This window comes from Dipodomys merriami, unplaced genomic scaffold (assembly GCF_024711535.1).
Source record: "Dipodomys merriami isolate MVZ:Mamm:240054 unplaced genomic scaffold, mDipMer1.0.p SCAF_271, whole genome shotgun sequence".
Classification (NCBI taxonomy): Eukaryota; Metazoa; Chordata; class Mammalia; order Rodentia; family Heteromyidae; genus Dipodomys; species Dipodomys merriami.
This window is the reverse complement of record NW_027204171.1, coordinates 300,023-326,313: the sequence shown is the minus strand read 5'-3', so window position 1 is coordinate 326,313 and position 26,291 is coordinate 300,023. Positions and strand designations below refer to the sequence as shown.

Here is a 26,291-nt window from a genome sequence, read left to right as displayed (position 1 = left end):
CCTGCCTGGGCTGGTTTTGAACCATGATCCTCAGATCTGAGCCTCCTGAATAGCTAGGATTATAGGTGTGAGCCACCAGCACCCTATCACATGCTACATTTCAAAATGAGTTGATTTGGATTTTTATGTGAAATAGTTTCTTATAATAGTAAGATCTGACACCATTGGGACTTTTATCTAATGGGCTGTCCCCTTTAGGTGGCTTCCGCTCTCCATGTCACGTGGTCTCACATCCCAGCTTCCATTCTTAGCCTTTCCTGAGTGGACTTGGCAGGTGGTCGGCTGGATGAGCTAAATTTTGGTGTGGGGTGTGGCCTACACCAAAGAATCAACTGGATGGAGGAGTGCAAGCCTCAGAGTTTAAAGGGAAAATTAGTGGGATAGATTTGACCACTGAGAACCTCAGTTCACTCATTTGGGGAAAAAAAAATAACCAGTATTAAGGAATTTAGCATAATGACTGGCACAGAGTGGAACTTAGAGATGTCAGATGTTTGTTCAGAAACTAGAACTTGGCCTGAAAGAGCAAAAATAACAAGCCACTTTGCCCAGGTGGAAGGCTGGCCGGAGGGACAGCAAGATGAGAGGGCACAGAGGGAAAAGCCACCCATTCCCACTTGGTTTTCATCTCCCGATTCCCAAGATGTGCCCACATTTACATAGTGTTGAACGGGTTGGGCGCTGTGGGCATTTTCTCCTATGATCCTAATCGAGGACCTGATCACAGGTCGTGACTGCTCCCCAACCCCCAATCCGACTGTAGACACGGATATCAAACCTAACCCATCTGAAGAACCGGGGCTCCTAACCGATCTGGGTGGAGGGGAGCCCACGGGCCCCCCAACACTGGCTCAGTGCCGGGTGGGCCTTGGCCCTCCAGATGGGCCGTGGAGGAAGAATACACCGCTGGTGCCGACGGCGGGGAAGCCGCGACTCCCGGACGGGGAGAGGGATGCCCTTGTCCCCGCGGGCTGTGAGTCCACATCCGGCCCCGCCGCGACTCCCGGAGGCCGTGGGAACGCAGCGCCGCCGCGGCGGAAGCGCCCACGTGTCCCTCCGCACGCGGAACCTTGGTGCGGGCGGCTGCGCGGCGCGGCCGGACCGGAGGACCGCCGGACCCGGAGGGCGGACCCCAAAGGCCGCCGGACCGGAGGGCGGGGCTGGAGGCGGGGACGCCGCGTAGGCCCCGGAGGCCGGGCCCCGGCGGGCTGCAGCTCGGGCCCCATGCGCCGCCGCCGAGGCCCTCACCATGTTCCCGTCGCGGAGGAAAGCGGCGCAGCTGCCCTGGGAGGACGGCAGGTGAGCGGCGGCGGCGGCCGGGCCCGGGCCCGCTCCTCTCCGGGCCGCCCCGCGCAGGGCGCGGCCCGCGGCGCCGTCTCTGCGGGCCCGGGTCGGTCCCGGGCGCTCTGTGGGGACTCAGCCGTCGGTCTGCACCGGTGTCACCCCACCCCTGGCCCCCCCTCCCCCGGACCTCCTTTTGTGTCTCTGTGCCTCACACGACTGTCTTTTTATTTTGATTTCTTGCGTCTATTTTTCTCCCCCCCCCCCCCCCCCCCCGATCAGGGCTCGGACTCCTTGCCCGGGCATCTCAATCTTGCAATCGCTAAACCTCTGAGGGTCCTTCATTCCCTCTGGGCTCGGTTCTCCCGGCCCCGCGGCACAACCAGGTGTCCTCGAACCCTATACCTCTTTCCTTAGAGTATGCTTCTCCGTAGTTTGCCTCTGACCCAGAAAAACACACCACCCGACCGAAGTTTTCCTATGCTCTGTCTGCTCAGCCACCGTCTAGCTTGTACCCCGCCCTCCATAAACACCCATTAGTTCATTTCCTAAGGGGCCTGCTGCGTGGGTTAGGAATGAGCCAGCCTTGAGGTAAGGATTTTTTTTTTTTTCCTAGAGAAGGATGAGCAAAAGCCAGTGCTGGTGGCTCACGCCAGTAATCCTAGCCACTCACGAGGCTGACATCTGAGGATCAGGGTTCGAAGCCAGCTTGGGCAGGAAAACCAGGGAGACGCTGATCTCCAATTAACCAGCAAAAAGCTGGAAGTGGAGCTGTGGTTCGAGTGGTAGTGCACCAGCCTTGAGCAAAGAAACCTGAGAGTGCCTGGGCCCTGAGTTCAAGCCCTCAGCACTGGCACACATGCAAAAGAAAAATTATTTTCATGCCTAGATTTGGGAGGACAGCCACCCTTGAGGTCTGAGAGATTTGCAGGGCCCAAATGCTACCTACAGGCCACATGATAGTGGTTCTTTAACTCAGTGAGTGACACATCATTCTTTTTATCTCTTACATTGGTCAAACCTCTTAAGGGATAGTTCTTTCTTTTAGAGTGTTTTTTCAGTTGATGTGGAAATGCAAAGACAAATATCTCTAGTGGCTCATGCCTATAATCCTAGCTATTCAGGAGGCTGGGATCTAAGAATTGTTGGTTTGGAGCTAGGAGGAGCTGACAAATCTTAGAGACTCTTTATCTCCAAGTAACCCGCAAGAAGTTGGAAGTGCAGGTGTGGCTTAAGTTGTAGAGCTTAAAAAAAAATAAAAGGTAGAAATATATTAGACTGTATGATCTATAGAAATGGAGTCAGGCCTGTACAAGAGTCCTGTTTAATAGCCAGGTAACTGGAAACAGATCACTTAATGTTCTGACCTCAGTCTTCCATCTCTGAAATGGGACTTAGACTATCCAAAGGGGTATTTGGAGATAACAGGAGATCCTATACTAAGATCTTTGGCACTGTGCCTGGCCCAGATAAGGTAACTGGATTCTCAGAAAAGAATGTCCTGTCATCCTAGCTACTCAGGAAGGTTAGATCTGAGGATTGAGGTTGAAAGCAAGCCCCGACCGGAAAGGTCATGAGATTCTTATCTCCAGTTAACCACCAGAAAACCAGAAGTGGTGCTGTGGTTCAAGTGGTGGAGTGCTTGCCTTGAGCTGAAGAGCTCAGAGACAGCACCCAGGCCCAGAGTTCAAGCCCCATGACAGACCAAAAAAAAAAAAAGGTCCTGTTGTCCATCTGTGGTTTTCACATAGGAATACAAAGATCCATGCAGTAAGTGCAGGCTAGTGTTGTATTTGATTATTGCCTGCTTGGGTTTGAAGCCGCTTCTTACTAGCCTTGGGCTGTGGTGGATGAAGGCCAGAAAGGCTTCTAGATTGCCCCCACTGAGCCAGAGTAGCCAGGGATTTTGGAAGCAGCTGGCACTGCAGTCTGGAACTTGCTACCAGGTAGCACCAAGAGCAGTTGTTGTCTGTGTCTATTGTCTAGAACATTTGAGACTTAGTAGTCTGGGCCGTTAGAGAGAGCACAGAGTGAGCATGTACATGGAGATATACACTGGTAGGAAGGGCAAATGGGATGGAAGGAACAGCATGGGGAAAAGCATGGACTGGATAGTCCTTGGCTATCCACCACCTAGATAATGCACTGCTTCTTCCCCTAAAGGAGGGATGTGACCCCGGGTCCATTGTCCCAGTCTCTACTCCGCCCCCAGAAAGTACCCAGAGCTCAAGAGAGACTCTGTAGAGGTCCCAGCCTTCCCAGGCCACTTGCAAAGCTGGGCTCTGCCATTCCTCAGCGGAAGCCACCACCACAGGACAGTAGGGGGTAAGTCAGAAGCCCTTCAAGGGTGTCCTCACCTCTCAGCTGTGTGTGGAAACCCGGGCCTGGCTTCAGGGCTGCTGGCTTCTCACTTGAAAGTTGTATCTCTAGAGCAAGGTGTAGGCACTGATCTGCCTTTAGTGTGTGGCTTGAAGCATGCCTTGCCTGCTTTAACCCTTCCTCCCACTGACTCCACAAGCCCCTGCCTTGTCTGACCTGGGCTGGGGCCACAAATAGGAGTTGGACATGGTCTAACAGGCAGGGTCACGTGGGTCATCCCAAGTCAGGGCTTTAGGGAGGAAGTGCCAGATGACTTAGAAACGCAAAGGAGGAAATGTGGGGAGAAGATTCCAGGAGGGGGAACTGTAGCTGTGGCTTTGGTGTTTGGCTGTGAAGGATCAGCAGGGAACTTTGAGGCAAGTAGAATAAAGCAGGGTGTGTCAGGCGGGTGGAACTATCTGGGTGAGGAAGGGCTACCTAGGGGAGGAGTGTGGGAGGGGAGAGGTCCTGGTCCCCCAGGGCGAGGGGAATGGTGGTGGGAAGGGATGGATTGGACCGAGACCGGGAGGGCCTTTAACTGTTAGGACCTGGAGTCTGGCTTTCCGGATCATCTGTAATATTGAGGCGGTCAGAGTAGGGCAAGGACCAGGTGAGTGGAGATCACTTGGGGACTTAGGAAGATGGGGGGTCTATAAGACCTGGTAGCAAATTTCAGACTCTTGGAGGCTGTAAAGTTGATGCTTTCTTTTGATTATTATAGAGGAAGCTTTTTTTTTTTTTTGGTCAGTCATGGGGCTTGAACTCGGCCTGCGCGCTGTCCCTCAGCTCTTCAGCTCAAGGCAAGCGCTTTACCACTTGAGCCACAGCGCCACTTCTTGTTTTCTGAGTGGTTTATTGGAGATAAGAGTCTCAGACTTTCCTGCCCAGGCTGGCTTTGAACCTTGAGCCTCACATCTCAGTCTCCTGAGTAGCTAGGATTACAGGTGTGAGCCACCAGCGCTTGACGTAGCGGAAGCTTTTCTTGGATTCCTCAGATCCTTTTCCCACACACTCGGAACTTCCAGAGGAGAAAAGGAATAAGGTAGATTCCTCTTTTTCTTGTTTTTGTCTGTCTTGGGGCTTGAACTTGGGGCCTGGGCACTGACCCTGAGCTCTTTTGCTCAAGGCTAGTGCTCTACCACTTGAGCCACAGCTTCACTTTTGGTTTTATGGTGGTTCATCAGAGATAAGAGTCCAATGGGCCCGTGCTGGTGGCTCATGCCTGTAATCCTAGCTACTTGGGATGCTGAGATCTGAGAATCGTGGTTCAAAGCCAGCCTGGGCAAGAAAGTCTGTGAGACTCTGATCTCCAATAAACCACTAGAAAACTGGAAGTGGCGCTGTGGCTTAAGCGGTAGAGCACTCCCCTTGAGCTGAAGAGCTGAGGAACAGCGCCCAAGCCCAGAGTTCAAGCCCCACGACGGACCCAAAAAAAAAAAAAAAAGTCCAGTGGATTTTCCTGGCTTTGAACTATAATCCTTAGCTCTCAGCCTCCTCAATAGCTAGGATGACAGGCGTGATCCACCAGCGTGATCCACTAGCACTCCACTTGTTTCTTCTTCTTCTTCTTCTTCTTCTTCTTCTTCTTCTTCTTCTTCTTCTTCTTCTTCTTCTTCCTCTTCCTCTTCCTCTTCCTCTTCCTCTTCCTCTTCCTCTTCCTCTTCCTCTTCCTCTTTTTCCTCTTCTGCTGCTGCTGCCGCTGCCACCACCACCGCCATGTAGCTCAGGCTATCTTCAAACACTCAATCTTCTCACCTTAGCTTCTAAAGTGTTGTGATCATAAGCACGTACCACCAGGCCTGGCTTATAAACCTGTTTCTCATACTTGGTAGCCTAAAGAGCAGTCAGTGCATCTCTGAGCATTGCCCCAATGTATAAGGCATTCAGTGGTTTGTCTAGTTTCTGAAATGAGCCTGGCTGCTACACCCTGTACTTGTGTCTTTTTCCCCCGCCTCCTCTTCTGTCTCTCAACCCAGGTTTCATGGGCTACCTCTGGGACTGAGGTTTGAGACAACCCAGTAAACAGCCACTGTTTGTTTGGGCTTGGCGTTGATCTGGGAGCAGACCCGGGCTCCCCAGAGTGAACATTGGTGGTTTCACCTGGAACTCATGGTAGCATTCACCCCTATCGTGAAGGGATTTTCTAGTAACCCCAAGAAGAGAATAAAGCCAAGGATGCTGCGTGGGTCAGCCTCTTGGGGTGCAAGTCAGGAAGGCAGTGGGTGGCATTTCTCTAGAGTGGGGCTCCTGCCATTGGCTCAGGACACTGAGCCACAGTTTCAAGGAGGGGCACGTACAAGAGGCAAGAGGCCCTGACCTGCCGCTCTGAGCAGCTCATTGTCTGAGCAGGATTCACACACACAAGTAAAACAGCCTCAGCCAGGTGCTGGTGGCTCACGCTGATTGATCATCCTAGCTACTCAGGAGGCTGAGACCTGAGGATTGTGGTTCAAAGCCAGCAGGAAAGTGTGAGTCTCTTTATTGCCAGTTAACCACCAAAAAGCCAGAAATGGAGTTATGACTGAAGTGGTAAAATGCTAGCCTTGAGCAAAAAAAACTCAGGGACAGTGCCCAGGCCCTGGCTGCAAGCCCCCAGAATTGGCACCAGAAGAAAGAGGGAGGGAGGGATGGGAGAGGGGTGCAAGCAGGAGTCGAACAGATGGTGGTAGTATGAGAGAAAACAAGTTGCTGTGCACTAATTACCAGGTGCTTGGGGCAGCGGCCTAGTCATGCTGTTGGGGGTGCGGGGCTGGAGAGGAGGTGGGTCAGAAGCCCCCGCTCGGCCATAGCCTTCTGACCCCATCCCTGTCTCATCCCAGGTCCAGGCTGCTTCCTGGTGGATTTCCCCGGAAATGTTCTGTCTTCCACCTCTTCGTTGCCTGTCTTTTCCTGGGCTTCTTCTCCCTGCTCTGGCTACAGCTCAGCTGCTCTGGTGATGTGGCCCAGCCGGCCAAGGGACAAGGAGGCCAGGAGACCCCCGGGCCACCCCGGGCCTGCCCCCCAGAGCCACCCCCTGAGCACTGGGAAGAAGATGCATCCTGGGGTCCCCACCGCCTGGCCGTGCTGGTGCCTTTCCGCGAACGCTTCGAGGAGCTGCTGGTTTTTGTGCCCCACATGCACCGCTTCCTGAGCCAGAAGAAGATCCAGCACCATATCTACGTGCTCAACCAGGTGGATCACCTCCGGTAGGGACCGTGCCCCGTGCTGGCCCTCAGCGCCCAGAGCCAGGCCCTTGGCAGGGGAAGATAGGGAGATGGTAGTGGTGTGAATCTTGTCCTTGGGGTGGGCTCTGATCTTCTTTCCATCCTAGAAAGATTTATTTTTGGTCGGTTGTGGGACTTGAGCTCTGGACCTGGGCGCTGTCCCTGAGCATTTCAGCTCAAGGCAAGAGCTCTACCACTTGAGCCACAGCACCACTTCCAGTTTTCTGGTGGTTTATTGGAGATAAGAGTCTCATGGACTTTCTTGCCCGGGCTGGCTTTGAGCCACGATCCTCAGATCTCAGCATCCTGAGTAGCTAGGATTACTGGACATGAGCTACGCACCCCCCCCCCCGCCCCATTTCTCCCCCAATCAATCATGTAGGACTTTGGGCACACCCTGGTGGTGAACAGATTTGCCACCCCTGCCTCCTGAGCCTCACCCACCCTGTACAGGTTCAACCGGGCGGCGCTCATCAACGTGGGCTTTCTGGAGAGCAGCAACAGCACTGACTACATTGCCATGCACGACGTGGACCTGCTCCCTCTCAACGAGGAGTTGGACTATGGCTTCCCCGAGGCCGGCCCCTTCCACGTGGCCTCCCCGGAGCTCCACCCGCTCTACCACTACAAGACCTACGTGGGGGGCATCCTGCTGCTTTCCAAACAGCATTACCAGCTGGTGAGGCCTGGCATGCCCCTGGCCCCACACCCCACGCCCCGCCATGTGCTGCTCAGAGCAGGCTGCTCCCCAGACCTGGGGAAGCCAGCTGGTAGGACAGCAGCCCGTTCAGATTCCCTGCAGATGTAGTTCCACCCTGCCAGTGGCATACAGAGACAAGGGTGAGGAACAGGACAGAGCAGGTCCGCAGCCCACAAGCTGCAGAATGGGATGTGAGCCGGATGCCCATGACTCACGCCTATAATCCCAGCTACTCAGGAGGCTGACATCTGAGGATCGTGGTTCAGAGCCCGACCAGGCAGGAAAGTCCCGTGAGACTCTCTGTCCCCTACTAAGCCCCCAAAAGCTGGAAGTGGAGCTGTGGTTCAAGTGGTAGAGCGCTAGCCTTGAGCAAAAGCTTGCAGACAGCGCCCAGGCCCTTGAATTCAAGTTCCAGGACTGGCACACAGGGAAAAGATTTCAGTGTGGAAGGGGAGAGGAAGGCATGGCCTCAGGTGCACCTCTCCTGGCTCTCGGCAGTGTCCCCAGGATCCCCGTTTCTCTTTCCATCTCTCAGCTCTGCTTTACCCTTGTTAGGTTGATTTTCAGATGTGCCGTTCTGCAAAGAGGTCATCATAACTCCAGCCTGAATAACCCAGTCCCAGTCCTGGGGAAGATGGAGCCTTCCTTCCCCAACAAGTCCATAGAGAAGCCCCAGAACCAAGCCCCCTAAGACAGCCACTGGAGCTTCAAGGCATGCTGCGGTTTAGGTCCAGAGCTCCTACTCTACTACTGTGTAGAGGCCGAAGCTCCTTTATAAATGAACGCCATTGAGGCACATGCAAAAGCAGAAATTATCCCAGAACCCCTGTGGCGCTCTCACACTGATACAGGAGAGCCCAGGGCAGAGCCACGTTAGCATGAATGAGAGCAGAGTAGAGGGCAGATAGCTGTATCCATGAGTGCTTTTGCTCCCCAGCTCCAAAGGAGGTCCCTGTGGCCAGTCACAGATTTTTTTTTAATTGTGCTGTTCCTAGGGCTTGAACTCAGGGCCTGGGCACTGTCCTGGAGCCTTTGTGTTTCATACTAGTGCTCTATCACTTGAGCCTCCGTTCCACTTCTGGCTTTGTGTGGTTTATTAGAGATAAAGAGTGTCCCAGACTTTCCTGCCTAGGGCTGGCTTTGAACTGGGGACCTCAGATCTCAGCTTCCTGAGCAGCTAGGATGACAGGTGTAGGCTACGGGCAGTTTTGAGATCCTAATTGTCCCAAGTTTAAAGTTCCCCAGACCTGCAAGCACCTGGTGTTCACTGGGAACAGCCGGGGGGGGTGGGGTGGGGGGAGGGCAACCTGGCTTGTCCCACACACGCTGCGTTCTTGTGAGTGGAGCGGGTGCGTGACAGATGCCACCTGTCTGTCTCTGTCAGTGTAACGGGATGTCCAACCGCTTCTGGGGCTGGGGCCGTGAGGATGACGAATTCTACAGGCGCATCAAAGGAGCCGGGCTTCAGGTAAGGCTTGTCCCAGGGCGCTGCCACCCATTCAGCCATCGTACTACCTGCAAAGTTGGGGTTTGGCAGCGTCCTCTCTGATTCTTTTTTTTTTTGTCGGTCGTGGGGCCTGAACTCTGGGCCTGGGTGCTGTCCCTCAGCTCTTCAGCTCAAGGCTAGCGCTCTACCACTTAACCCACAGCGCCACTTCCAGCTTTTTTCTGCTTATGTGGTGCTGAGGAATCGAACCCAGGGCCTCATGCATGCGAGGCAAGCACTGTACCACTGAGCCACCTTCCCAGCCCTCCTCTCGGGTTCTAACTCCACCCCTGACCCCAAGTTGCAGTCATCTCTCCTGGGCCTTAGGCTCCCCTTCCTTAGGATCTGCCTCTAAGCACCCCCCCCCCTTTGGCCTCCGGGCAGGCAGAGGGACCTCACAAGAGCCTCATGGTGGGGCCGAGGCTCTAAGAGGAGCAGCCTGACCACCGCTTCCTTTGGTGTCCCTAGCTTTTCCGCCCCTCGGGAATCACAACTGGGTACAAGACGTTTCGCCATCTGCATGACCCAGCCTGGCGGAAGAGGGACCAGAAGCGCATCGCAGCTCAAAAACAGGTGCTGGCCGCCGTCCTCACCAGGGCTGCCTAGGTGGTGATGTGGGGGAGCTCATGTCACCAAGTCCTCCTTGGGCCCCGCCGTGGCCCCGGCCGCCCAGCTGGGCCCAGGTCAGTGGATGGGCACTGCCTGCTCGTGGTGGCTGCCGTGTGCACTCTGGGCACCGAGTGGGTCAGCGCCGGCCCCCAGGGGCCACGCAGGCTGCGGGGCGGGGGGGGGCGGGGAGAACCCCAGTGAGACCTGGTGCAGGGTCCCCGTCCTTCCCCTGGGCACTTGGCTGAGATCTGTGCACAGAAGCACCCGCTCTCCTGCCCACCAGCGGGGTGCAGCCTCGGGCAGAAGACAAGTCTGCCGGGCTTTGGGGCTCGCCTCTGTTCGTGGGGGAGGGATCACAGCACCTTCAGTGACAAGAGTCACGAGAGGTGACTGGACAGCAGGCAGCCTGGTGCATCCTAAGCCCGTGCCCTCCACTTCCTCTCCAGGAGCAATTCAAGGTGGACCGAGAAGGCGGCCTGAGCACTGTGAAGTACCGAGTAGACTCCCGCACTGCCCTGTCCGTGGGCGGGGCCCCCTGCACTGTTCTCAACATCCTATTGGACTGTGACAAGGCTGCCACGCCTTGGTGTTCCTTCAGCTAAGTCGGCTAGACAGTAGGGAAGCAATAGGCCACACTGCGCTCAGGCTCAAGAGCGAACCTCAGGCCTTGGGCCCGGCTCCAGTAGGGTGTGGCGTGGCCTGAAGAAACAGCTATGAATTTGCGGATGCCCGCTCTGCCCACCCATGGACGCAGGCCACAGCCAGGACAGACACCCGAGGTGCTGGGGATACTGCTGGCAGTGGACCGTGATCAGAGAGAGGCTGGAAAGGGACTTGGGCTTGGCACTGTCCACCTGCCTTCCTTCCTGCCTGCCTGCCTGCCTGCCTTCACACGTGGAGGCCCATCGGCACCAGGGAGCCTTGAACAGGACAGCCTGGAACCAGCCTCGCATTCCTCAGCTCCCACTGGGCGGCCTCATGACAGTTCAGACGTGAGAGGTGGCGGTGGGAAAAGTTCACAAGCCCCACAGAAAGAAGCAGCTGACCAGCAAAGCCTGATGGTCACCGCACAGGACTGTGGGCCGGCGATCGCCAGGTGTTCGGATTTTGCAAGAGAAACTAGAATGCTGGGTTTTTAAGTGTTCTGATTTATTCATTTATTTATTTGGTGCCGGTCCTGGGGCTGGCACTCGGGTGCTGTCCCTGAGCTGCTTTTGCTCTAAGCTAGAATTCTACCGCTTGAGCCACAGCTCCATTTCCAGCTTCTTCTTCTTCGTCTTTTTTTTTTTTTTTTTCCGGCTGGCTTTTTTGGAGATAAGTGTTTCGTGGACTTTCCTGGCTCAGGCTGGCTTCAAACTGTGATCCTCAGATCTCAGCCACCAGAGTAACTAGAGGAGGTGATCCATTGCGCCTAAGTTAATTTTTTTTTTTTGTAACAATAGCAACTTATGGAAACTTTAAACAACAAAACAAAACTGTGGCAGGCTTAACAAACGTTATGTGAACCATTGGTTTCTCACCTTCGGCTGAGGGAAGAAGGGAGGGGCCAAACAATGACAACTAGTAAGGAGAGGAGTGGAGTAGGTGGGGTATGGCAGGTCTGAGTGGGCACAGGTTGCTAAGCTACTGGTCCCACCTCTTCCCCCAGGATTCCAGGACGCTCCCTCCGCGCCCATTGGACAGTCTGATCACCTTCAGGCTCCCATGGTTGGGAGCTGTGCTTCATCCTGCCTCACCAAGACCAAAACACATCCTGGACTTAGGATAGTCAGCTACAGGACACCAGGCCTCAGGGTGAGGCTTGAGGAGGGAAGATCATGTTTTTCAAGGTGGGCGAAGAAGATGGGGGAGGAAAGGAGAATTCCTGTAGCGTTCTCACAGCTAGAGGGGAGATTTCCAGCCATCTGCAAAGATCCTGGTTGAGAGAGGCGAAGGACAGAAGTGTAGGAGACTGGGGAATTGTGTTCAGAGAAGCCTGGGCTGAGGGTGGATGTGAAGGCCCTGTAGGGCACGGCGATCCTTGAAGGTGTATCATTGTCACAGGTTTGCGACAGACGCCAGAGGCGACTGAAACACTTGGACATCTGAAGCTCATCGTAGCTACTACTCAGGAGGCTGACATTTGAGGATCCCAGTTCAAGGCCTGCCTGGGAAGAAAAGTCTATGACACTCTTTTTTTTGTGTGTGTGTGTGTGTTTTTTGTTTTTGTTTTTTTGCCGGTCGTCAGGCTTGAACTCTGGGCCTGGGCACTGTCCCTCAGCTCTTCAGCTCAAGGATAGTGCTCTACCACTTGAGCCACAGCACCACTTCCAGCTTTTTCTGCTTATGTGGTGCTGAGGAATCGAACCCAGGGCCTCATGCATGCAAGGCAAGCACTCTACCACTGAGCCACTTTCCCAGCCCCTCCATGACACTCTTATCTCTAGTTAACCACCAAAAAGCCAGAAGTGGAGCTGAGTCTCAAGTGGTACAGCACCAGCCTTGAGCACAAAGGCTCATAGACAATGCCCAGGCCCTGCTATTTAAGCCCTGGGACCAGCACACCCACACACCAGCCAACCCTGCACCCCACATTTCCCCCATGGCTTCTGCCAGTACCTCTATCAACAATCTAATATCCTGGCCATGGTGGGCCAGGAGAAGAAGCAGAGGGAGGACTCCTCAGTCCTCAAGTGCTTTGTGGACTGGAATCTGCTAATTTCCCTGCCTTGCTGGCTTGGGTGTGGATAAAACACCAGAATATGGTATTTGCCATGCATGGTGTTTGACACTGTGGTGTTGTAATGGCAACTACTTACTGAGCATGCGTCACAGCAGAGTTCTTCACACTTCATTACTCACAGAGACCTCTACCTAAAAGCTAAGTCCTTTTTTTGTTTCTTTTCTTTTTTATCTTTTTTTTTTTTTTACCAGTCCTAGGGCAGGGCCTAGGTGCTTTCCCTGAGTTTTTTGCTCCAGGCTAGTGTTCTACCATGTGAGCCACATCTCCACTTCCAGGTTTTTTTTTGTGTTTTGGTCAGTCATGGGTCTTGAACTCTGGGCCTGGGCGCTGTCTCTCAGCTCTTCAGCTCAAGGCGAACGCTCTACCACTTGAGCCACAGCGCCACTTCCAGTTTTCTAGTGGTTTATTGGAGAGAAGAGTCTCTGGGACTTTCCTGCCTGGGCTGGATTTGAACCATGATCCTCAGATCTCAGCCTCCTGAGTAGCTTGGATGACAGGTGTGAACCACCCACCCCTGACAGAGTCTTTATTTCTAAAAGAAAGACTTAGGGTAGACTGTGGGATGGCGTCTGAGAATGTGGATCCTAGTCCATAGAAGCCATGAAGCATTGAAGTGGGGAGCACTGTGGAGCCCCCAGAGATGGTAGAACTCTTGCTTCTGTCCATGCACAGCCAGAACCAATTGTACACATAGAGGTTCACACCGGGTCGGCTTTGCCAGAGCCTGCTCCACCACAGGCCAAATGGACACAGCCATTTTGCCATCCCAGTCTCCATGCCTTGAGCGCATTAAGAGTCAGGTTGGGAAGCCAGCACTGGTGGCTCACCCCTGTCATCCTAGCTACTCAGGAGGCTGAGATCTGAGAATCATATCTATATATCTATATATCTGTATATATCTATATATACAGATATATATATATCTGTATATATAGATATATACAGATATATAGATATATACCAGAAAATTTGGAAGTGGGGTTGTGGCTCAAGTGGTAGAGCACTGGCCTTGAGCAAATAGCCCAGGGACAGTGCCCAGGCCCTGAGTTCAAACCACAGTACTGGCACTTGGAAAAAGAAAAGAAGATAAAAAGGAATGCTGAGAGGCAAGGAAAAAAAAAAAAGAAAAAAACAGACTGAAGAGGCAAAGCCAATGTCAGAACAGAGTTCAGTATGATACCAATTTTGGAATTACCAGAAATTTAAAATAACTATGACTAATATGCTAAGAGCTGGTATGGAAAAAGTAGAAAACATGCAAGAACATATGGGTAAAGAAGCAGATGGAAACTCTTAAGAATCACAGGAGATGCTAGAAATAAATGCTGGGTATAACTTAAGTGGTAGAACACCTGCCTAGCAAGAGAACCCCTAAGTTCAAACCCCAGTGCCAGCGTAGAAAGAACAAGCCTGTAATCCTAGCTACTCATGAGGATGAGGATCTGAGGATCATGGTCCAAAGGTAAGTAGCCCAAGCAGAAAAGTCCTCATGAGTTTCTTATCTCCAATAAACTACTCAAAAAAGCTGGAATTGGTGCTGTGGCTCAAGTGGTAGAGCACTAGCCTTGAGCACAAAGAGGCTTAGGGACAGCACCCAGGCCCTGAGTTCAAGCCCCAGGACTGGGAGGGGGGGTGTTAAAAATAAGTTAATAAGAGATAAAAGTTGAATCTAGGAAAGTTAGAGATCATCAAGTAGGATGAAAAGAAATGATGAAAAAACAAAATGCACCCAAATCCAACTTCTAGACATACCCTAAAGATGGCTGTAGATGTACCAGAACACTTCTTTCTGTGGCTGCCCATGTCCCGTGATGAATCTCCATTCTCTGCCCTTCCCATATCTCTATTTGGCAGATACGGGTAAGTGGCTGGACTTGACATGTGGGCATGGGGGTCTAAAACTCCAGATCCATTTCTGTTCATGAGTACCAGCGGTTGCCATGCTACTTGCCAGCCTTTAATCTGCCTCATTGAAGCTCATTTGCGCCAGTTCCCTTTGTCAGAAGAACCCCTGAGGAAGCAGCACCTGTTCTGGGTGGATGGATTCCAGCTTCCTAATTAGCAAAGTGCAGAGTAAGAGAGCCACTGTCCAAATGGCAATTTCCTGCCCACCAGGAACTCCCTGGAGTGGAGCCCAGATCACAGGTCCAGTGGTGGGTATTTCTTGGCAAGCCCTTTTGGTAGGACAAACTTAGAGCAACTCAGAAATGCTTAGCATCTGTAGGGCAGGAGGTCAGGTGAACACACGGTGAAGACTCAGTTTTAAGCAGTTACCAAGCTGAGAGTGCTTACAATCATTTGGGCTATGGCATGGATACCTAGCTACTCAGGAGGCTGAGATCTGAGGATCATGGTTCAAAGCCAGCCCAACAGGAAAGTCTGTGAGATTCTTTTCTTCAAATAATTCCAAAAAAGCTGGACATGGGGCTGGGAAGGTGGCTCAGTGGTAGAGCGCTTGCCTTGCATGCATGAGGCCCTGGGTTCGATTCCTCAGCACCACATAAGCAAAAAGAAAAAAAGCTGGAAGTGGCACTGTGGCTCAAGTGGTTGAGCACTATCCTTGAGCTGAAGAGCTGAGGGACAGCGCCCAGGCCCAGAGTTCAGGCCCCACGACCGGACCCCCCCCCCCCAAAAAAAAAAAAAGCTGGACATGGCCAGCTGCCCATAGCTCATGACTATAATCGTACCTACTCAGGAGGCTGAGGATTGCGGTTCAAAGCCAGCCCATGCAGAAGAGTCTGTGAGACTCTTATCTCCAATTAACCCCTTAAAAGCTAGAAGTGGTGCTGTGGCTCAAAGTAATAGCCTTGAGCAAAAAAGATCAGGGAGAGTGCCCAGGGCCTGATTTCAGGCCCCGGGACTGGCACACACATGTACATACCCACACCCCACCACAGACCCAAAACCCACAATTTACTGAAAGGAATTTCCATGAAGTTCTCTGACTTTTGGCAACCCTTCACCTTCTAGAAGATAGAAGATCCCCAGCATGACCTTCCTCAGGAATCCCCCTCTCCCCCAGCTTCATTTACCTGCCAGTAATCATGCTGTGCTTTCTCTACTTGGGGACCTTTGGCAATAGCTGAAGCCCCTGTAGAGGGATGCTACTGCCATCTAGTGGATATGCTGAAAATGACGCTAAGCACTCAAATTCTCACTGAGGTCTTGGTAGCGCTGAGACTGAGCAATCTGGCCCTGTGTTCACTATGTAACAAACCTGCTTTCCCTTCCCTGAGCTCATGTTTATTTATTTGTAAAGGTAAATGACACAGTTGTAGCTATGAAGTACCTAATACATATAGTAAGTATTCAAATGAGTTAAGCCCTCCCCCCACCCCCCACCCATCTGCTCTGTATCTCAGTCCAGAGTGAAAGGTATTTGGGGACATTTTCATTTGTGGTCAATAGTACAGACTTTTGTGCTTGTGTATGCTAGTCCTGGGTTCTGGGCTATTAGTTTCTTCACTCAAGGTTGGTGTCTACCACTGGGGCCAAACCTCCAGCCTTTTGCTGCTTAACTGGGCAGCATGGGCTTAACATGGGCTTTCCTTCCAGGCTATTTTTTTGGGTTGTTCGTGGGGCTTGAACTCTGGGCCTGGGCGCTCTCCCTCAGCTCTTCAGCTCAAGGCGAGCACTCTACCACTTGAGCCACAGCACTTCTGGTTTTTGAGTGGTTCATTGGCGATCAGAGTCTCCTGGGAAGCTGGGCGCTGGTGGCTCACACCTGTCAGCTACTCAGGAAGCTGAGATCTAAGGATCACGGTTCAAAGCCAGCCCGGGCAGGAAGGTCCGTGAGATCCTTATCTCCAATGAACCACCAGAAAACCGGAAGTGGGGCTGTGGCTCAAGTGGTAGAGCACTTGCCTTGAGCTGAGGGACAGCGCCCAGGCCCAGAGTTCAAGACCCACGACCGACCAAAAAAAAAAAAAAGTCTCCTGGCGACTTTCCTGCCCGGGCTGGCTTTGAACCGCGATCCTTGGATCTCAGCCTCCTGAGTAGCTAAGATGACAGGCGTGAGCCACCGGCGCCCATGAGCCTCGTACTCTCGATTGGTGCTTGTGTTTTAAGTATCTTCTATTGCTGTGACACGGTGGTTCATTGCTCAGCCCTGTACATGAGGGAGCAACCCTCTGACTTCCAAACCTCCGAGGCTCAGGGAACATCACAGAAGACGGAGTGGAGGGGAGGGGGGGCCGCAGGGAGGATAATCCCATTTGATGGCAGGCCCACCGTTTTAGCTCTGTGCACTTGAGGCTACAAGGTCCTTCCCAGGCCTGGTTTATCTTCGTCCCTCCTTGTTGGCTCACCTTCTAGGAATGGCAGCCGTGAGCAAAACGCAGGGCTTGCATTTAACCTAGTGACAAGCAGACAATACAACTGGCGCATATTAGTAATGAAGGACAAAGAGAAGAAGGGGAAGGAGTGGAGAGTGTTTGCAAGGTAGACAGAAGGGTTATGGAAGGCTCCAGCGGGGAAAAATCTTGGAAAAAGAATGCAAAGCAAGCCTGGGAAGAAAGCACGCAGACTCAACTCGAGCGAAACTCGGCCAGGGCGCCCGCGGCGTCGCCGCCTAGTGACGTACTTCCCCCGGCCAATGAGCGAAGCCGCAGGAATTACGGAGCACCAGCGCCTGTCGCCGCGATCTCCATTTTCCTTTCTGGCATTAGAAGAGGATGCTCCCACTCACGGGGGGGTTTCCTTTTACCACTCTCGAGGGAGGAGACCGATTTTTTTCTCTTTCTAGAGGACAGCGGAGGGGACCGTGCGTCAAAAAGCGGAGCAGTGAGAGCCCATTTGGATAAAGAAGGACCAGGCGTGCAGCTCTGCCCTCATCAATGATGGCGTCCAGAGCTAGGCGCGCGGCCCCGGGGAGCGGCGCGCGCAACTAGCACGCAGTCTGGGGCCCCGCGCCCGGGGGGGCGTGGCTACCGTGGGCGGGGCTGGGGTGGGGGGGGAGGACGCGCGCTCGGCGCCCGCGCCTGACGTCATCAGCGTCGCCACCGCCGCCTCCACCGCCACCGCCGCCTTTTCCCGACTGTGGAGAGAAGGATGGAGTCGGTGACGATGGCGTCCGACGGCGGGGACCGGCCTGGCGCCCCCGGGGGCGCGGGCCTGTCGGCTTCCCAGCGTCGGGCGGAGCTGCGGCGGAGAAAGCTGCTCATGAACTCCGAGCAGCGCATCAACCGGATCATGGGCTTCCACAGGCCCGGGAGCGGCGGCGCCGGTGAGAGCCTGCGGCTTGGCCCGCGGTCGTTTCTCCCTCGCCCGCTCCTCCGACCTTTGGCCTCGACCCCTGACCTCTGACCTCCCCGACCCCGCTTCCCTGTCTCCCCCGGTTCCCCCTCTCCCTCTCCCCGCGTCTATCCCGGCACGGCCCCGCTCGGTTCTCGCAGCTTCTTTCCGGGAGCCTCGCCCCGAGGGTCGCCCCCCGCCCCAGGCCCCTCTGCCCGGTGTCTGCCTGGATCCCCGAGCCCTCAGGGAGATCGATCTCCTTTCCACCGGGCCAAGTGCTTGCTTTTTCTTTCCAGCACCTTCCTTTGGCGTCTACCTCTGGCCTTTTACTCTCTCACTCCTGTCCGCCCACCCCGGTCCTAGGTGGATCGGGGACCCCGATGGAGCTGGCTGGGTGTGTCCGTCTCCGCCCCAACCCTGAGACCTGTGGATCTTCCAGAAGGGATAGCTAGATGATAGACACATAGAGGGGTTGATATACAGATTCACCGATGAGTGAAAGTGTATGTGTGGACGTGTGTGCTGGTCCTGGGGTTTGAACTCAGGGCCTGGGCGCTGTCCCTGAGTTTGTTCAAGGCTACTGCGCTACCGCCTGAGCCACAGCTCCACTTCTGGCTTTTTGGTGGTTAATTGGAGCTAGGAGTCTCACAGACTTTCCTACCCAGACTTTCTCTGGACCATGATCCTCAGATCTCAGCCTCCTGAATAGCTAGGATTCCAGGTGTGAGCCACCCGGTGCCCGGCAATTTGTTGTTGTTATTTATTTATTTTTGTTTTTAACTCTACAACATCTGAAAACTGCTGAGTGCGCATTAATGGCGGCCTGACTACATAAACAGTGGCAGCTATGCCACACCCTAGGCCGTGGGACGTCCAGCTTCAGGAATTTAATTTTAAAATATAGGCTTTTAAAGAGCTTTAAGGTTTTCACAGTTTTAATCAAGTAAGCTAATGCAAAAAGTGAAATCATACTGCTGGGATATATTTGTGAAAAGTTACCTTCTTGATGATTGCTCATTCTTAACATCTTTCCCAGTTTGCTCTTAAGTCTTAAGCTCCTACCCAGTAAGTTCGGATTATTTCCTCTGTCAGAATACTCCTTTGGGGCACTCTATTTGGAGGGTGTAATTCCTGGTTTTCTTTTTGTTGTTGTTGTTATTTTATGCAGGGTACTGCTAGTGTTTTAGTTGCAGATTTTAAAATATTAATATGTAAGATGAAGCCGGGCATCAGTGGCTTATGCCTGTAATCCTAGCTACTCTGGTGGCTATGGTTTGAGGATTATAGTTCCACATCAGCCCAGGCAGGAAAGTCTATGAGACTCTTTATCTCCAATTAGCCCTCAAAAAAAAAGCCAGAAGTGGAGCTGTGGCTTAAATAGTAGAGTACTATCCTTGAGCAGAAGAGCTCAGGGATAGCATCCAGGCCCTGAGTTCAAGCCTCAGGACTGGCGCAAACACACACACACACACACACACACACACACACACACACACACACACACACACACACACACACACACACACACACACACACACACACACACACACACACACACACACACACACACACACACACACACACTAAAGTGCTTGCTAGTGTATAACATACAAGGGCTATGTTTTTATCTATTTAATTTTTTTTTTTCTTAGAAGAAGACAGTCAAGCAAAATCAAAGCAGCAGGACAGTGACAAACTGAACTCCCTCAGCGTTCCTTCTGTTACAAAGCGAATAGTGCTGGGTGATTCAGTCGGTTCAGGAGCAACTGATGAGCAGGGTGGTATTGCGGAAGCTAAGGGTGCCCAGCTGGGAGAAAAACTGGACTCATTCCTTAAATCCCCCGAGTGCAGTAATGATGCCAACCTTGAACTCCCGCAGCGGAACAGAGGGGACGTGACAGGGGACACAGTGCAGCGGGCTTCCCACCACGGCCTGGAACAGTACCTGTCCAGATTCGAAGAAGCCATGAAGCTTCGGAAACAGCTGATCAGCGAAAAGCCCCACCATGAAGATGGAAACTCCCCAGAGGAATTTGACTCTTTCCGAATATTTAGATTGGTGGGCTGTGCCCTTCTCGCCCTTGGGGTCAGAGCTTTTGTTTGCAAATATTTGGTAAGAAAGATAGGTTGCTGTTAAACTTATACTTGGGAAAATGCAAGTTGTTTATACTAACGGGTACTTTCAATCTGTAGAATTTATTGTGGATATTAATAGCTGCCGGATCTCTTGGATATTTATCAACTTGGTGATTCATCGTAGTTACAGAACAAGAGTCTACTAACAGTAATTACTAAAGTCTTGCTATGTATGTAGCTACTGTTTTAAGGGCTTTTGCCATTCATATTTATGCCCATTCTTATGAACTTGGTGTCATTTGAGCCCATAAGGGAGTGATGACTCAGAGAGGTTAAGTCATTTGCCCAATGTCACTTAGCAACTAAGTGACATTATATATTTATACATTTATATATTATTTAAACCTTTTTTTTTTTTTTTTTTGGTCGGTCATGAGGCCTGAACTCTGGGCCTGGGCGCTGCCCCTCAGCTCTTGAGCTCAAGGTGAGCGCTCTACCACTTGAGCCACAGCGCCACTTCCAGCTTTTTCCGCTTAGGTGGTGCTGAGGAATCAAACCAGGGCCTCATGCATACAAGGCAAGCACTCTACCGCTGAGCCACCTTCCCAGCCCTTTTTTTTTTTTTTTTTTAAATGCGTCGTGGGGCTTGAACTCGGCCTGAGAGCTGCCCCTCAGCTCTTCAGCTCAAGGCGAGCGCTGTACCATTTGAGCTACAGTACCGCTTCCGGTTTTCTGAATTTTTTTTTTTTTTTTTTTTTTTTGTCGGTCGTGGAGCTTGAACTCTGGGCCTGGGCGCTGTCCCTCAGCTCTTCAGCTCAAAGCGAGCGCTCTACCACTTGAGCTACAGCACCACTTCCGGTTTTCTGGTGGTTTTATTGGAGATCGGAGTCTCACGGTCTCTCCTGCCCGGGCTGGCTTTGAACCGCGATCCTCAGATCTCAGCCTCCTGAGTAGCTAGGATTACAGGCGTGAGCCACCAGCGCCCGGCTTTCTGAATGTTTATTGGAGATAAGAGTTTCACAGACTTTCCTGCCCAGCCTGGCTTTGAACTGTGATCCTCAGTAGCTAGGATTATAGGTGTGAGCCACCGGCGCCTGGCCCTAAGTAGACATTTTAAGAATACCAAACATGTGCCAGGCACACAACATTTTCTAGAGAATTAATGTCCATATCATTAAGTAGAATAAATTTTTAAATCTTTTTTTTTTCTGTTTTTGCACTTCTAGTGTTTGAAGTCTTCTGTCAAGTTTGAACTCAGGATCATGGCACTTGCCACACTCCTAGTCCTTTTTGTTTTACTTGTATTTGGGATCGAGTCTGAAGTTTATACTTCGGCAGAACTGGACAGGACTTTGATCCTTATATTTATGCTGTGTGTGTGTGTGTATGTGTATGTATATGTATATGTGTGTCTTTGGGTGTGTGTGGGTGTGCACGCGTTTGTCCCTGAGCTTTTTTGCTAGTGCTCTACCACTTGAACCACAACTTTCAGCTTCTTTTTGGGTGGTTAATTGGAAATAAGGGTTTCACAGACTTTCCTGCCTGGTCTTGCTTTGAACTGGGATCCTCAGATCTCAGTCTCCACTGAGCATGTTGATGCTTTTTGAGTACTGGAATGACAGGCAGGTATCACCACACCAGGCTTTTTATTGGTTGAGACATGGGATCTTATGAGCTTTTTTCCTGGTCTGGCCTTAAGCTGTGGACCCAACCTATCTCAGCTTCCCCAGTAGCTGGTATTATAGGTGTGAACCATTGCACCTAATGTAAAATCTCCTTTTTTTCTTTTGGTTGGTCGTGGGGCTTGAACTCTTTTCCTGGGCGCTGTCCCTGAGCTCTTCAGCTCAAGGCGAGCACTCTACTTCCGTTTTTCTGGTGGTTTATTGGAGATAGGAGTCTCATGGTCTCTCCTGCCCCGGCTGGCTTTGAACCTCGATCCTCAGATCTAAGCCTCCTGAGTACCTAGGATTACAGGCGTGAGCCACTAGCACCTGGCAAATCTCCTTTTTTCTATGTATCAATTAGCATGCACTTATTCAATTTGTTTTCATGAATATGTTTTCAAATAGAATTTCTTAAATAGAATGAGGCATTTTTTTGCCCCTGATGATAAATTGTCAACATAGCAAAGATCAATAATACTTTTTTGGGTGTGTTGGTACTCGGGCTTGAACTCAGGGCCTCTCTATTTTACTTGGCTTTTCTCATAGCAGTGCTATACTATTTGAATCACACTTCCAGTCATTTGTATTTGCTTGCTTGCTGTTTGTGTGTGAGTGCTCTTACTGAGGCTTGAACTCAGGGCTTGTGCACTCACTCTTCTCACAGCCAGACATGTTACTGATTCATTTGAAGGGGAGTCTGATTTTTCTGCTTGATTTAATGGTTTTGAATTGTGATCTCCCAGGTCTTAGCCTCCTGAGTTACTAGGATCACAGGTGTGTGCTATCAGAGCCTTCATACTTATAAAGCTATGTCCACTAGAAAAAAATACTGCTTTTTTATTGGTTGGTTGTCAGGCTTGAACTCAGGGCCTGGGCGCTGTCCCTGAGCTTTTGTGCTGAAGGCTAGTTTTCTACTACTTTAAGCCACAGCTCTACTTCCATTTTTTAGGTGGTTAATGAGAGTTAAGAATCTCCTAGACGCCGGGCGCTGGTGGCTCACGCCTGTAATCCTAGCTACTCAGGAGGCTGAGATCTGAGGATCGCGGTTCAAAGCCAGCCCGGGCAGGAGAGACCGTGAGACTCCTATCTCCAATAAACCACCAGAAAACTGGAAGTGGTGCTGTAGCTCAAGTGGTAGAGCACTCGCCTTGAGCTGAAGAGCTGAAGGACAGCGCCCAGGCCCAGAGTTCAAGCCCAATGACCGACAAAAAAAAAAAAAAAAGAATCTCCTAGACTTTCCTACCTGGGTTGGCTTTGAACCATGTTTCTCAGATCTCAGTTTCCTGAGTAGTTAGGATGACAGATGTGAGCCACCAATGCCCATCAAGCTATGGCTATTTTTGTGACTTCCATGAGTGTGCATGCAGGTGCCTGTGCCAGTCTTGGGGCTTGAACTCCAAGCCTGGGTGCTGTCCCTGAGCTTTTGTGTTCGTGGCTAGCCAATTACCATTTCTGGCTTTTTGGATGGTTAATTGGAAATAAGTCTCAGGGACTTTCCTGCCCAGTTTGTCTTGGAACTGTGATCTCAGATCTCAGCCTCCTGAGTAACTAGGTTTAGTCACAGCTCCTGGCTCCAACCATTTTATCAGTAGTAGAATAGCTTGTCGTTTGGGGACCTGAAAGAGTAGCTGAATGAGTTAAGTCTTTTCCCAAACTGGAGTTCTGGTCCTTTATGTGCTTGAGGTTGTCAGCGCCCTCTAGCGGGAGGGGAATGTTACTGCCTGATTTATTATACACATCTATAACCTGATTTAAAGGAGAGGTTTTTTGGATGAATATAGTAGTACACACCTGTCATCCCAGCACTCAGGAAGCAGAGCAGAAGGAGTCTTGAGTTCAAGGCCAGCCTGGGCTGGGAGCAAGACCCTGTGCCACAAACAACAACAATAACAATAGAATCTTCCCCAAAACAAAAAATAAGATAATTTTTTTTTTTTTTGTCGGTCCTGGGGCTTGAACTCTGGGCCTGGGTGCTGTCCTTCAGCTCTTCAGCTCAAGGCGAGTGCTCCACCACTTGAGCTACAGCGCCACTTCCGGTTTTCTGGTGGTTTATTGGAGATAGGAGTCTCACGGTCTCTCCTGCTCAGGCTGGCTTTGAACCACGATCCTCAGATCTCAGCCTCCTGAGTAGCTAGGATTACAGGCGTGAGCCACCAGCGCCCGGCAAGATAAATTTTTATGGAAGAAACATCTTGGGGACATTGAAAGACTTGTTGACTTGAGAAATGTGTTTTATGGTTAGGAATTCCAAATAATTCCCTTTCTTCACTTTTTTGCAGAGCCAAGATTACTTTCAGTTGACAAATTAAGCATATTACTATAGTGTCTTGCTTGGAATTTTGTAGCTTTTGTTAGTATGGCTCATTGTGACTTGAATGATTTTGTTGGAAAATTTTAATCCTGTCTTCTGTCTTCACAGTCCATATTTGCTCCATTTCTTACTTTGCAACTTGCATACATGGGACTGTACAAATATTTTCCCAAGGTAAATAAAAATTCTTTTCTACATTATCTTCTATTTAGATTGATCTGACTAGCTAAATCTAAGAACAGAAACTTAGAAAAAAAATGATTCCTACGTGTTGGCCAGGCAAGGTAATGAACAGTACTAATCTTGTAGAAAGGAGAGGCAGAAGGATTAGAAGTTCAAGGGCACTTTGGTTTTATAGTGTGACAGTTAAAAAACAATAACAAAAAAAGTAATAACCTGGCCAAGCACTGGTGGCTCACACCTGTCATCCTAGCTACTCAGGAAGCTGAGATCTCAGGATCGCGGTTCAAAGCCAGCCCAGGCAAGGCAAGTTGGTGAGATTCGTATCTTTAATAAACCACTAGAAAACTGGAAGTGGCGCTGTGGCTCAAGTGGTAGAGCGCTGGCCTTGAGCTGAAGAGCTGAGGGACAGCGCCCGGGCCCAGAGTTCAAGCCCCACGACTGACAAAAACAAAAAAAAAGTGATAACCTTACTTGTGTGACTGAGTAGTCCAGCTGATTTGGAATTCGTGATCCTCCTGCCTCAGCCTCCAGGATGCTGGGGTTATGGGAGTATGCTACCATACATAGCATGGGGTCGTTTTTGTTACGTTTTCCTTGGAAAAAATGGCCCATTGTCTGTTTGCTTTGGTCATATGTGTTTATGACTTCGTGTGTGTACCACATGCTCTGCATGTGCTGGGCTCAAGTTTGTTTTTGTGCCAGTCCTGGGGCTTGAACTTGGGGCCTGGGCGTTGTCTCTGAGCTTTTGTGCTCAAAGCTAGCACTCTACCACTTGAGCCACAGAACCACTTCTGACTTTTTGTAGTAAATTAGAGATGAGAGTCTCATGGCCTTTCCTGGACATACTGGCTTTGAACATTGATTTTGAGTCTCAGCTGCCTGAGTAGCTAGGATTTACAGGTGTGAGCCACTGGTACCTGGCCTTGATGATTTTTTTGTTTTGTTTTGTGTTTTTGTTTTGCTTGTTCTGAGGCTTGAACTTTGGGCCTGGGCACTGTCCCTTTGGTTCAAGGCTAAGCACTCTACCACTTGAGCCACAGTGCCACTTGCAGCTTTTCTGTGATTAATTGAAGAGTCTAATAGACTTTACTGACTGAGCTGGCTTTGAACTGTGTTCCTTAGATCTGAGCCACCTGAGTAGCTAGGATTACAGGTGTGAGCCACCAGCACCTGGCCTTGATCATGTTTTTTTTTTTTTTTGGTCACCTGTGGGCCTTGAACTCAAAGGGTTGGGTGCTGTTCCTGCACTTTTTCCCTCAAGGCGAGCGCTCCACCACTTGAACCACAGCACCACTTCCAGTTTTTTGGTGGTTCATTGGAGATAAGTGTCTCATGGACTTTCCTGACCAGGCTGGCTTTGAACCACAATCCTCAGATCTCAAGCCTCCTGAGTAGTTAGGATGATAGGCGTGAGCCACTGGCACCTGGCTTTGATCATGTTTTAAAAAGAGCTTGTGTAATTTCCTGAGAGCGGTATGATTCATTTGACTTTTTCTCTGCAGGGTGAAAAGAAGATAAAGACGACGGTACTAACTGCTGCCCTTCTGTTATCTGGAATTCCTGCTGAAGTGATAAATCGGTCCATGGATACCTACAGCAAAATGGGTGAAGTCTTTACAGACCTCTGCGTCTACTTCTTCACTTTCATCTTTTGTCATGAACTACTTGATTACTGGGGCTCTGAAGTACCATGAGGCCCGAAGAACTGGAAAGGAGAAGCTTGCAAAACAGAACACAACGAATCTTCCCTATTGCAGCGCCTCTAAAGGGGGCAAATTGGTTTACACCTTTAATTCTCTTTACAGACCTTGTAAAACCATTTGATTATAGTCCCAATGACAGATTCCCTGATTTTAAAGGGGCGAGTTTGTGTTAGTACTGGTATGAAGAATAGAATAACAATGTCATTACTGATTTCTCTTGTTTAATTAGAGTCCCTAGTCTAAACCTCTCCCCTATCTTTGAGACTTGTAATTCCTCTTTTGGAGACTGAGCTAGTGCTTTTAGGGGAGCAGATACACACGGTGTCAGCCAGCCCCAAGGACTGCTTTCTTGTATTGTGTCATTCTGTCTTGAGAAATGAAAACCATTCTAAAAATAAAATGATAGAAATTGAACTGATGGTTAGCCAGTACATCTTCACATAGGGGCTACATACATGTGTTATTTGCCTTTTTTGTTTTGTTTTAGTATCTTCATTTTTATTTAAATATTTAAGAGGAGAAATGGTTAACATTCACAGAAGTGGGCTGATAGTGTAGGTCAGTGGCAGAGTGCTTGCCATAGCACGTATGAGGCCTGGGATTCAAATAGGCCTCATAGAGTTGTGGGGCCTGAACTCTGGGCCTGGGTGCTGTCCCTCAGCTCTTCAGCTCAAGGCTAGTTCTCTACCACTTGAGCCATAGCACCTCTCTCTTCTGGTTGTCGTTCATTAGAGATGATAGCCTCACAGATGGTCCTGCCCGG

At 50.9% G+C, this 26,291-nt stretch overlaps 2 protein-coding genes across 2 annotated transcripts; both read left to right on the top strand.

Moving 5' to 3' along the window:
• Nucleotides 1–1,168: 1,168 nt before the first annotated feature.
• B4galt7 (beta-1,4-galactosyltransferase 7) lies at nucleotides 1,169–11,809 on the top strand. Its single transcript, XM_070036455.1, has 6 exons — nucleotides 1,169–1,299; nucleotides 6,459–6,824; nucleotides 7,296–7,521; nucleotides 8,927–9,010; nucleotides 9,497–9,601; nucleotides 10,084–11,809. The coding sequence occupies exons 1-6, from the start codon at nucleotides 1,250–1,252 to the stop codon at nucleotides 10,237–10,239; spliced, it is 987 nt and encodes a 328-aa protein (XP_069892556.1). The 5' UTR covers nucleotides 1,169–1,249; the 3' UTR covers nucleotides 10,240–11,809.
• Nucleotides 11,810–17,354: 5,545 nt separating this feature from the next.
• Camlg (calcium modulating ligand) lies at nucleotides 17,355–25,942 on the top strand. The gene is made up of 4 exons (XM_070036454.1): nucleotides 17,355–17,583; nucleotides 19,244–19,704; nucleotides 23,751–23,816; nucleotides 25,328–25,942. Exons 1-4 carry the CDS (start codon nucleotides 17,409–17,411, stop codon nucleotides 25,517–25,519), a joined length of 894 nt encoding a protein of 297 aa, XP_069892555.1. The 5' UTR covers nucleotides 17,355–17,408; the 3' UTR covers nucleotides 25,520–25,942.
• Nucleotides 25,943–26,291: the final 349 nt, after the last annotated feature.

What these genes read in the sequence shown, in the direction of transcription:
- B4galt7 (XM_070036455.1), top strand. Translation starts at nt 1,250, where the DNA reads ATGTTCCCGTCGCGGAGGAAAGCGGCGCAGCTGCCCTGGGAGGACGGC. An exon ending in CTGCCCTGGGAGGACGGCAG is followed by an intron (nt 1,300 to 6,458) that starts GTGAGCGGCGGC and finishes GTCTCATCCCAG; the next exon opens with GTCCAGGCTGCTTCCTGGTG. An exon ending in CCAAACAGCATTACCAGCTG is followed by an intron (nt 7,522 to 8,926) that starts GTGAGGCCTGGC and finishes TGTCTCTGTCAG; the next exon opens with TGTAACGGGATGTCCAACCG.
- Camlg (XM_070036454.1), top strand. Translation starts at nt 17,409, where the DNA reads ATGGAGTCGGTGACGATGGCGTCCGACGGCGGGGACCGGCCTGGCGCC. An exon ending in CTTTTGTTTGCAAATATTTG is followed by an intron (nt 19,705 to 23,750) that starts GTAAGAAAGATA and finishes CTGTCTTCACAG; the next exon opens with TCCATATTTGCTCCATTTCT. An exon ending in TGTACAAATATTTTCCCAAG is followed by an intron (nt 23,817 to 25,327) that starts GTAAATAAAAAT and finishes TTTTCTCTGCAG; the next exon opens with GGTGAAAAGAAGATAAAGAC.